The sequence below is a fragment of the Sinocyclocheilus anshuiensis genome, unplaced genomic scaffold (genome assembly GCF_001515605.1).
Source record: "Sinocyclocheilus anshuiensis isolate Anshui unplaced genomic scaffold, SAMN03320099.WGS_v1.1 scaffold55, whole genome shotgun sequence".
Classification (NCBI taxonomy): Eukaryota; Metazoa; Chordata; class Actinopteri; order Cypriniformes; family Cyprinidae; genus Sinocyclocheilus; species Sinocyclocheilus anshuiensis.
The window spans coordinates 3,105,044-3,115,357 of record NW_015549647.1 but is presented as its reverse complement, the minus strand read 5'-3'; the positions used below and the strand labels follow the sequence as shown (position 1 = coordinate 3,115,357).

The following is a 10,314-nucleotide window of genomic DNA, read 5'->3' as shown; positions in this document are numbered from 1 at the left end:
ACATATGTATTAGCATACCTCTGCGCACCGGGTTCGCGCAGACAGGATACGTCATCAGCGCGTTCACACACGCTGCGCAGACAGAGCGAGAATGGCAGACAAACATCAACAACCCGATCTTCCTTCCTGGTATTGTAGTACTTTTAAAGTTTTCTCACCGGTGAATGACACATGATGTAGCCCAGCAGTTAATCCTGTCCTCGCGCCAGCTCGTTAGAAGTGAGCTGCGTGAACTTTGTTCCGATCGATATGATCCCTACACAGTGTTCATTGCTCCCTACTCCCTGAGCGGGGGAAATCCGTTGAAGTTTACTTCACTTTGGAACATGGGCTGGAATTGAGAATGGCTGATGTAGCCTATTGTAGTAATGTTGTCTCTGGTACTCTGGTCTGTGAGCGTAAATGCGTTCAGGGGGCGTGACTTTGGACGGCGATTGCAGGGCGGGTGGGACGTTCGCTTTCAGTGCTATCAGGCTAAAGTTAGCATTTTCCAAGATCTCCTACTGCACCTTTAATAATTATCACACAAATCATAACAGTAATGTTTTCCAATATCCTTGAGTAATATATGACATCAGTTAAAAGCTTATTAAAAGTAACAGGCACCTTTCTGTCAAAAATTTTTGAGTAAAGCTCCATGTCTTCCTCCCAGATAAGTGGCTTCTTCTCAAACACAGGAATCTGGTCTTTCTCCACTGAAAATGAAAGCAAAATCATTTTACTTTTACTTTATTTTTGACTGAAAAGATTCATTCTGGTCACAAAGGCACAGACTGTAAAGTGATGAAGTCTTCAAACCTCCATCAAGCAAGAAAGGCAAATGCTGGAGCTTCATAATCGCAGGTGAGCCCAAGTGCATTCTGCTTGCTAGATGCCTAAGTGTAAAATATTTTAGGAAAAGTTAAAAACTCTGGTTTTTTTTTTTTTACATTTTTTAAAATATTTTTAATTTATTTTTTTCATATAGGTGCTTGTAATAAAGCAATCAAACATCAAGTAGAAAATAAAACAAAAATCTACTTTTTAATATATACCATATGGCAGCATTGGTTTTGTTTGCAAGATATTAATCACAATCTACCATCAACCTATCAACCACATTTACGCTGTGTCATTTGTCCTTTGTGTCAGTATGTCATAAAAACAATGAGTCATCATTTTACTGTCGAAGATTTGTTGTTCGCGTCACACATGTAGTGTAGACAGAATCAGTTTATGATACACTGTAAAAATGATCGTGATTTTAACAGAAAAAGACTGTAAAAATGCTACCGTAAAAACCTGTTTATTGTTTAACAGTAAGTTTCCATACTATATATGGTGAATAACTGTAATCACATTTAATGTCATTTTATTTAAAATTACGGCTTTTGGACATGAAAAAGAAAAAGTCATTGTATAATTTACAGTGAAAAAACGTAAATTAACACTACCAGAATTCCCTGCATGACACTTCATATTTGATTTTTTTTTTTTTTTTTAATAACTATAATTTTCTTAGTTTTTTTCTTCTCAGTTGTGTACATTAGGGTTTTATCTTACATCTAATGTTGTAAAATTCATGTTTATTGCATTATTTCAGTATCGTGTGTTACCATGGTGGTGTTTAGTATTTGTGTGAATGACACTGTGCATCTTAGTATTTCCCTCCTCAGCTTGTGGAAAAGCTGTTTGTGATGAGCTTTGATTCATCATGTGACTTTCTCATCACCAACTTTTTTTGGTGGTTATCAGTGTATTACAATGGTTCAAAACAGATATTAGTACTTCAATAGGTTGGTATATTAACATTACATCAGTTAATGACATTTTTTTATTGTGAATTTAAGTATGTAAAACCTAAAATGTTGCTACCATATTTTTTTATGGTGAGGTTCTGGCAACCACAGCTGCCGGTATTTTACCGTAAATGTGAAAAAAAAATGTACAGTGTAGGATTTATTGTCTTTAGTCGCGTAATGCCACTCACGTCCTGTGTAGCCACACCGATATGAGAAACAGATAAGATAAGTTTTGCTTTCTAGCAAAAAAATGAAGAGAGTATTCTACCCATCAGGCAAGAAATAGCAATGCCAAGTTCCTTAGGAGTCCTTTGGAGAGGACACAGTCCTTTCAATCCCAAAGATATCGACTAACTGTTCCCCAATCATCTGCTTCTTGCACCCAGTGCTCTCTAAAGCAAAAAAGTGCATCAGTCACATGAAAGAATAATAAACCATCTACCATCATACATCAACTGTTTACAATTATTTTTTAAATAACATTCAAGGGCTGAAATATAAGCAATTATCTCCCTGTACTTACATAAACTGACTTAGAAAGCACAGTATCTGCATCAAATGACAGGAATGTCATGTTTTCTGGAACAGTCTTCTGCCGAGCCAGTATACGCAGGATCATTAAGTTGGATGCCTCAGACACAAAACCTTTTAGAGAACTCAGTGGACATGTGTGGGTTTGTGTCTTCACTCCCTTAAGAATGAAAGATGAGCCTTTCTTATTACTGATACAAACTGTTGAACACAAACTATCAGTAAAATGTTCAATAATAGCACTCACCTCTTTCTCTGAGATGATCCGGTTTAACACTAGTTGATCATCCTGTTTAACAATATGCACTTTCCGGTCCACAGTCTGCTTTTCTAGCTGGAATGTTCACAACACCTCAGATTTGGGTGGCTTTACATTGCGATTTTGATTATTACATTCATTATTTCTATAATATTAAACAGAATCTGTTGGTAAACAAGTATTAAGTTAAAGGGAACCTACCCTGTGATTTTCATGAACTTTGCTTTATGTCAATAGAAAACATACCTTTACATATTCATGATGATTCTCTTCCAGTATCTCAAGATTTCTGGATATGTAGGCTGGTAAAAACACAAGGGAACAAATAAAGGGTTTAACATATTTAAGAAATGACTGAGATGGCACAAATGCCATTTGTGTTTTTAACTAACAAATAATAAAGAGAAGGAAATAGTCCTTATAATGTAAGCTCATCTACAATTGATGTACCACAAGGAATGTCATCAATCGTTCCATGACTGTTGGCATGGAGCAGATAACATAGCTCCTCATTGTAGCTCGCCTTGGTGACACTCACAGAGAAGTCTCCCAGCTCCCGGCCCGAATCTGACACAGTCACAAGTGAATCTGCGAACAAACACTGGTCCAGATCCTTAGGTTCTGAAAATGACAGCAGAAGACAGTAGCCCCTCACTGCAGAACACAAGATCCAGGGGGCGTGGTTGGATCCACATCTAGGGGGTGGAGATTGGTAGGTTTAGGGGTGGAGATGGATGGGTTTAGGGATCAGGGGGTGAAGACGGGTAGGTTTAGGTATATGTAAGGTGGGAGGAGTTGGATCTGGATCCAACCACGCCCCCTGGATCTTGTGTTCTGCAGTAAGGACCATCTCGTAGAAGAGGCTTACAGTCATAAGTCAATTGGAATCATATAATGTTAGTCTTGACTGAAGATTAATTTACGATGATTACCGTTATTAGGATCTGAAAGGACTTCTGAAGAAACATTCAGAACATTTAATGTACAGGCACATTTATGCAGTTGTCAGTGTTTCATGCTTTATCACAATACTGGCATACAGCCTCCGTCCTGCATCAAGTTATCGAGGGAAATCTGCTGTTCAAATTACATATTAAATAGAAACAAAATAACAGTATAATGCAACTTAACAAATGTAAGGGGAATTACAGTTTACACCGTTGATGCCATTAACAGATGGTCCCTGACCCTAAAATAGCATCTCTGACAGGCAAACTTTAGAAGTGACGTCACCTACCAACCCTCCACGCACACCTTGGCAATATAATCGCCATTGGCTAGTAAATTGTTTTGTTTACTCGCCAGACTGATATACTATTTTACACACACACACAAACACACACGTTTACTTAGCTATCTAAATGGGGACATTACATAGACTTCGATTGTTTTTATATACAGATAGTTATACACTTTTTAACCTAAACCACTCTCAAGCGCTCAGTCAGCGTGTTTATCGAGTGAAAATCTGTGTTGAACACCTCTCACACACATACTGGCGTGTAAAATCTAAGAATTTATTAGCCAATGGCTAATGTTAGACATTATTTAGTCGCATATGCGAGTCATTTACTCGCAATGTAGAGGGTTGCCTACTAAATCATAATCATGTTTAATGCCTTACCAATGCTGTAAATAAACTCCACTGCATTAACAGCTTTCAGTTCTCCTGTTTCATTCTGTGTTGATTCATTCTCCTCCATTTGTGTCTTAGAAAGTACAAATAAAACAAGAAACAATCACAATAGTTCAAAATATTGCCTATATATATATTTATGTTACATGGATCTTTAAGATCGTAACAGTTGAAGATTTATGTAAACTATACGCGTATTTTTTTTATTTTTACCTGGATTGTATATTGATTTTCAACTGCTCAGTCCTTCAGATGTCAAACAAACAAGAGCTACTTTGCTAATGCTATTAAAAAATATCAGAATAAACAGAATAAACAAACTAACTTAAATTTACTTAAATGACTTTAATATTACAGGAAATGGAACAAATTACTAACAGCGTCTACATTAGTCCTTTAACTCGTTTTATATACGGTCTAGATGTGCCTCAAACTTATTAGCATCTCTGGTTTCCTTAGTAACGCTGGTGTCAACATCTACCGTAAACCTTCTTGTAATCGCGCCAATATTGTCACAGTGCAACACCTTCAATGCAGACACATATTTGTTATCAATAAATACTAGGTTTATTATGACAAACCGTTCATAAATATCAGTGCTTATTTTACCCTAAGTATTCAAAACGCATTTAATGCCATTTTTAATGGGATTCACTACACATCTCCAAAACACAGAGTCAAAGGTAAGGAAAAACGTGCTTTAGAATGACAGGAAAGCTTGTTTAAAAAAAAAAAAAAAAATTCAGACAATGCCTTTCAAAGTCTACTACATACTTAAAGTTAAAATAAATCTATGTTTGTGTACAAAACAATGCCCAGGTCTACTTCACTTATTTTTCTTTAGGTTACTGTTCAAATTGACATTAATGCTTGATACGTAGGGAGCAATAGTTTGGAATGGTTTCAGTGGTCACATCCTCCAAACGTCAGTGGATGAAAGCCTTAGCGGTCCTTATAAATGTCCTTCCGTCTGCGCAGCTCCTCTAAAACACGGGCGCGATATGACGTCCAGTCCTCGTCCTGCTTCTGCTGCAGACCCAGAGCCCGGTGAAGATCCTGGGAGTGGCACCGCAGGAAGGGATTGTATTGCTTCTCCTCTGCTAGGGTGGATGGGCACTGTATGAAGAGGAGAGAGAATGACTTTAAATCAAGCTTGGCTTGTAGGAATATTATTTAGAAGTTTTAGAATAATATTACATGTCTATAGAGATGTAACAATTATCCTGGACTTCTTTGATATTAGGACTTTTTTTTTTCCATAGACTTCTTGTCTTCCTTACTGTGCAGAGTCTCTGACCCCTCTGTTGCAGCACCCACTGCAACTTCTGCTCCCGTACAGCATTGCATGGCTCCACTTCAGCAGCAAACAGCAGGTTATCTTCAGCATACTCATGTCCTGAGAAGAAAGACCTACTTTATTAACATAACCATGGAGCTTTTCCTTAGAAACACACACAAATACTAGTTTGAAAAAACTTAAAACCAAAAAAGTTGTGTACAAAAACTAAAAATGACAAAGACTTGCCACATTGCAATTAACCCTGGGTTAATATGTTTTTTAAACTCTGGGTTAAAACCACTTTAAGCATAAGGTTAAAGGAATAGTCCACCCAAAAAAGAAAATTCTGCCATCATTTACTCACCCTCCTGTATGACTTTTTCTTTTCTTTTGCAGAACACAAAATAACACAATTTTGAAGAATGTTGGTAACTAAACAGTGTTGGTCCCCACTGACATCCATTGTATGGACAAAAAACACAATGGAAGTCAATGGGAACCAGATTATTTGGTTATCAACATTCTTTAAATGATTTTCTTTAGTGTTAAGCAAAAGAAAGTAAGGTGAGTAAATGATGACAGAATTTTCCATTTTGGGTGGACTATCACCTTTTAAGCTATGATTCACAATGCTGTGAAAGAATGCCACGGTGAGATTTTGGCAACCAATCATAAATACATTAATACATTTTGTATAGCTGCAGAAACTTTTATGCATTGTGCTTAGTTTCAGTGCCTGAGGGAAACAGTTTCAAACTTGCCATCAAATGTTTCAACTGAAGTCACAAAGAGACAAACAACTGTAATCATGTTGTGTTCTGTACTTGTTCGATAAATGTTGCTACTTGACTATCCAAGATTTATTACTATTCCAGAGTAAAGTTTAAACAGGGTGCAACATAAAACAAATACATTAAGTGGATAAAACCTTGGTTAGTTAACAACTTCAAGTGTGAAAAGCCCATATAAAAAGACTAAAAATGAAAAAAGAGTTTCCTTACCAGGCCAAAGCAGAGTTTCATCGTTCAGCGATCCCACTGTATCCAGAGATGACAACATAGTTGAGGCATTACCCTCAAACATTCTCCCTACAAGGGATGGAAATGAGTCAGAGCTTTAAATAGAGCAAGCTGGATTTAAGAATGCTGAATTCTTGTTTGCAGTTTTGGCATGCCTTTCTGGGCATCGATACTGTATAAATAGTCATTTAAATAATTATAAAGTATACACACAATGTCAAACATTGCACGCAGGTAACAATAACAAAACAAATATTTTAAACTAAATTATATGACTTTTTATGTGCACATTGAGATAACACAATGATTAATGCCATACGCACCACATCCAGAGAGAAATACCAGATCCCCTGAAAACAAGCTGCTGGGGCCACCTATCGCTCGGCCATCAAGCAGGTAGATCACGTGACCTACTGTGTGGCCAGGTGTATAGAAGGCCCTGAAGTGCAGCCGAGTTCCAAAATCTATTGTGTCTTTGTCTGAAAGGGGGCTAAACAATCCAGAAAACATCAAATTAAGTGGTCTGTTTCATGCTCTCAAGTAATGCCCGATTGTTATATCATATACAGTAAGAATAGGTTTAGTTTAGTTGAGTTGAGTTAGAAAACATCAGATGTAATCTCTCAAACAAACATTTTTTCTGTATTTTTAGATAGACAAATGTTTTTAAATTCTAACACATTTTGGATACATTTAAAGGAATAGTTCACCCTAAAATGAAAATTCTCTCATTGTTTACTCATCCTTATGTCGTTCTGAACCTTTATGCATTTCATTATTCTGTGGATAAAATTTTACAAAGGTTGTTTTGCACCTCACTGACTTTCATTGTATGGACAAAAACAGCTGAAACATTCTTCAAAATATATTATTTTGTGACCTCAGAATAAATAAAGTCATACTGGTTTGAAAGACATGCGGGTGGGTAAATAATGACAGAATATTCATTTTTAGAATTAACAGTTAAAATGATACATGATAGAACAGCAGAATATATTCAAAGTTACTGTGTAAGGCCTGGAATGTTGTCCATAGCGTTCCCATACACTCGACAGGACCCGTAGCGTCTCTTTAGAGCCCTGTTCCCTCCACTGTGGTCCCTGGTTGGGAAAGGTGTATTTACAAAGTATAGTTGGTTTTAATTTTCATGTTTAGACATTCAATCTTGATTCTGTTAAATTCACCCAAAAAAAATCAAAATTCTGTCATTTACTCATTACTCATTTACTCAATCCTCTTGTCGTTCCAAGCCCACAAGACTTTCATTCATCTTCGAAACACAAATTAAGATATTTTTCAGATTCTTTTATCATTTTTATACATCCATTTTAAATCTATGCAACCAAAATGTTCAAGTTTCATAAAGTACATAAAGACCTTGTTAAAGTAATCCATATGAACTGAGCGGTTTAAGCCAACTCTTCTGAAAAGAGATGATCGTATGTGCACTGATCAATGTTTATATGTGAATAAATGTCTAAATTACATATTTACATGTCTCATTCATATGGATTACTTTTAAAAATGTCTCCTTGTACTTTTTGAAGCCTGCAAATTTTGGTTGTGTGGACTTTCAATAGATGGGCAAAACTTATGAGAGAATATTAAAAATATCTTCATTTGTGTTCTGAAGATGAACAGAAGTCTAGATGACAGAATTTCCATTTTTGGGTGAACTAACCCTTTAAAGGTAGTTAGACGCCTCATATGTCTTGAAATGTGAAATGTGAAAATGTGAAATGTGATCTTACAAAGCTAAAAGGGCCTTCATACTAAAAATAACTCATCAGTCTTAGAATTCTCACAAAAACAAATCAGTCTTCTTAACTGAATGTAACATATCTAGTTATTGATTACACTAAAAGATGGTCAAAAGATTGTGCAGCTTTCAGGCTGAAGAGATTTTTGGCATTTTCAAATGTGGTCTTACCAGTGTTTGTGTGTGCAGAGAACAGCTTGTAATGCCACCCCCTCTTCCTCTAGACATGCCTGTGTGGGTGTAAAGGACAAACCATGAAATGAGATAAAACAAAACCGGGGCTCTGGGTAATGTCATAAGTAAGATAAGACGTGACTATACATCACACATGCACAGTAAAGCATCTCTTCATGTATAGGAAGGATCCTAGATATTTTGATTATGACTTCCCTAACCTTAACACTACCTGATTACAATATTATTCAGATCACATTCGTTCATAAAAATCAAACAAACAAACAAAAAAAAACAATCTCTACTTTTGCAAGGAATGAAAAACTGTAATCTTTCCATTTAATTTCCGTTTAATAAGATTTCCTATAACAATAACTGATTATTATTCCATCTTACACAATTTTGGTAAACCAGTGAGAAAGAACAAGCACTTTCCACTAAACCACATGGGTTTGGCAATTTCACTACAGTAAGACACATAATCCAGCAAACTATTTCTGAAACCACTGCACAGTTGTTTTGAATCCAACCTGAACAGGCTGAGGGTCAGCGGGATCAACCACAACAGCCATATTTGATGCCGTGTCAATGACCACATAGCTGTAATTGTCTAATAAGATGGGCACTGGTATGATCTTGATGCCTGTTGAAAGTAATAGAGTGTGACTTTAGATATTGATAATCAACTGTTGAGTGTATTATGGAAAAGGTGTTTCTGCTCACCGTTTATTATAGTAGGTTGAGTTTTGGAGTGCCCAGCAGGGTACCGCTCCCGTGCTTTCTTCATCTGCCTCTTATGAAATATGTACCCGAGTTTGGTCCGTGTATATAGAGAATACCTGCAAGTGTTTTTAAAGAGGACACCCGAGTGTTTTATGCCATTGCATATGTTCCTCTATGCAACTGTTCCTTCATGGCATTGCAATACTAACTACTCTATGGAATTTGGGCAGAAATGTTGTAGATTCAATCTAAATGATCAATTAGGTGAGTAAAGGAATCCGTTTAATTTTTATTACAACTACTAATATTTTTTTAGAACAAAATATAGCCTAAAAAGTGTTTAGGCTATTGTTTTCATAATTACTTTCGTTTAGTTTATAGAAACCTAACTTCATTGATCTAACCATGGTGTTGACGAGCCCCAAACCCAAAAATTACATTTAAACTGTACATTTTCATTAGGGCCATACATCATTGACAGTAATGAAATGGCAAATCAGTGCCCTTCTCTGAAAGGAACATTTGCTACTTCTACACAGGTAATATATTTATATTTCAATACCACATACATGTAAACATCATATAACGCTAGATGTGGATAAAAAAAACAGTAGCCTACTTAAACAAAAACAAATTACCGCAGCAGGCCAAATAAGCCACTTACGCAATCCAAAACAGCGGTTTCTCTGTGCGAGCCATCAGTTTAGCGATCCGGCTGTTTCTCCATGCACTTATTCTGGCGCATTTAGAAACACGACAGATGTAAAAACCTCCACATACTGAAGCAATACAAAGTGCATACACTGTCCAGTCCGGAAGCGCCATTGTAGTGGGCGCGTCGACGATGACGCAATTAAACACTACAACTACGATTGGCCAGAAGTAACAATCACCGTAAAGACTCGTATTTTTTTTTCCTATACTGATCGTGCATTATTCATAAGGTGCATTATTTTTTATCAGGCAGCTATTATTAGGTGATAACATTTTCATAGGCTGTTTTTTTTTTTTTTTTTTGCATATGCAAAAAATATACATATGCATATTCAGATGCAGCTCCATTATGTGTGCTTCCTGTGAAATGAACACATGATGTTGCTAGCAGTTGAGATACAGGAGCACTGTAATTGATAAAACCCTTTTTTTCAATGTT

The 10,314-nt window shown here is 36.4% G+C and overlaps 3 protein-coding genes across 3 annotated transcripts in view; all 3 read right to left on the bottom strand.

The window, feature by feature from the left end:
• Positions 1-880, bottom strand: part of LOC107660082 (ciliogenesis-associated TTC17-interacting protein-like) — a 3,166-nt gene extending 2,286 nt beyond the window's left edge. Inside the window, exons 1-2 of the mRNA XM_016449299.1 lie at positions 799-880; positions 607-695 (exon numbers count right to left, since the gene is read on the bottom strand). Of these exons, the coding sequence (XP_016304785.1) occupies positions 607-695; positions 799-859 (150 nt within the window). The 5' untranslated portion in view covers positions 860-880. The remainder of the gene's footprint in view (positions 1-606; positions 696-798) is intronic.
• LOC107660004 (ciliogenesis-associated TTC17-interacting protein-like) lies at positions 784-4,274 on the bottom strand. The gene is made up of 7 exons (XM_016449135.1): positions 4,196-4,274; positions 3,110-3,184; positions 2,818-2,873; positions 2,560-2,646; positions 2,305-2,472; positions 2,050-2,173; positions 784-875 (listed from the first exon to the last, which is right to left on the bottom strand). The coding sequence occupies exons 1-6, from the start codon at positions 4,272-4,274 to the stop codon at positions 2,147-2,149; spliced, it is 492 nt and encodes a 163-aa protein (XP_016304621.1). The 3' UTR covers positions 784-875; positions 2,050-2,146.
• A 136-nt stretch (positions 4,275-4,410) lies between these two features.
• On the bottom strand, positions 4,411-10,006 carry LOC107660081 (probable hydrolase PNKD). The gene is made up of 9 exons (XM_016449297.1): positions 9,826-10,006; positions 9,162-9,277; positions 8,969-9,081; positions 8,436-8,494; positions 7,513-7,605; positions 6,829-6,995; positions 6,488-6,574; positions 5,488-5,603; positions 4,411-5,323 (listed from the first exon to the last, which is right to left on the bottom strand). The coding sequence occupies exons 1-9, from the start codon at positions 9,984-9,986 to the stop codon at positions 5,150-5,152; spliced, it is 1,086 nt and encodes a 361-aa protein (XP_016304783.1). The 5' UTR covers positions 9,987-10,006; the 3' UTR covers positions 4,411-5,149.
• Between the last annotated feature and the right edge of the window lie 308 nt (positions 10,007-10,314).

Bases quoted from the DNA above. Each gene is read 5' to 3' on its own strand.
- LOC107660081 (XM_016449297.1), bottom strand. From the start codon at position 9,986: ATGGCGCTTCCGGACTGGACAGTGTATGCACTTTGTATTGCTTCAGTA. The intron at 9,278-9,825 runs GTAAGTGGCTTA...AAACACTTGCAG, and splicing joins AAACCGCTGTTTTGGATTGC to GTATTCTCTATATACACGGA. The intron at 8,495-8,968 runs GTTGGATTCAAA...ACACCCACACAG, and splicing joins CTGACCCTCAGCCTGTTCAG to GCATGTCTAGAGGAAGAGGG.
- LOC107660004 (XM_016449135.1), bottom strand. From the start codon at position 4,274: ATGGAGGAGAATGAATCAACACAGAATGAAACAGGAGAACTGAAAGCT. The intron at 2,647-2,817 runs GTATGTTTTCTA...TGAACATTCCAG, and splicing joins ATCATCATGAATATGTAAAG to CTAGAAAAGCAGACTGTGGA. The intron at 2,473-2,559 runs GTGAGTGCTATT...TTCATTCTTAAG, and splicing joins GGATCATCTCAGAGAAAGAG to GGAGTGAAGACACAAACCCA.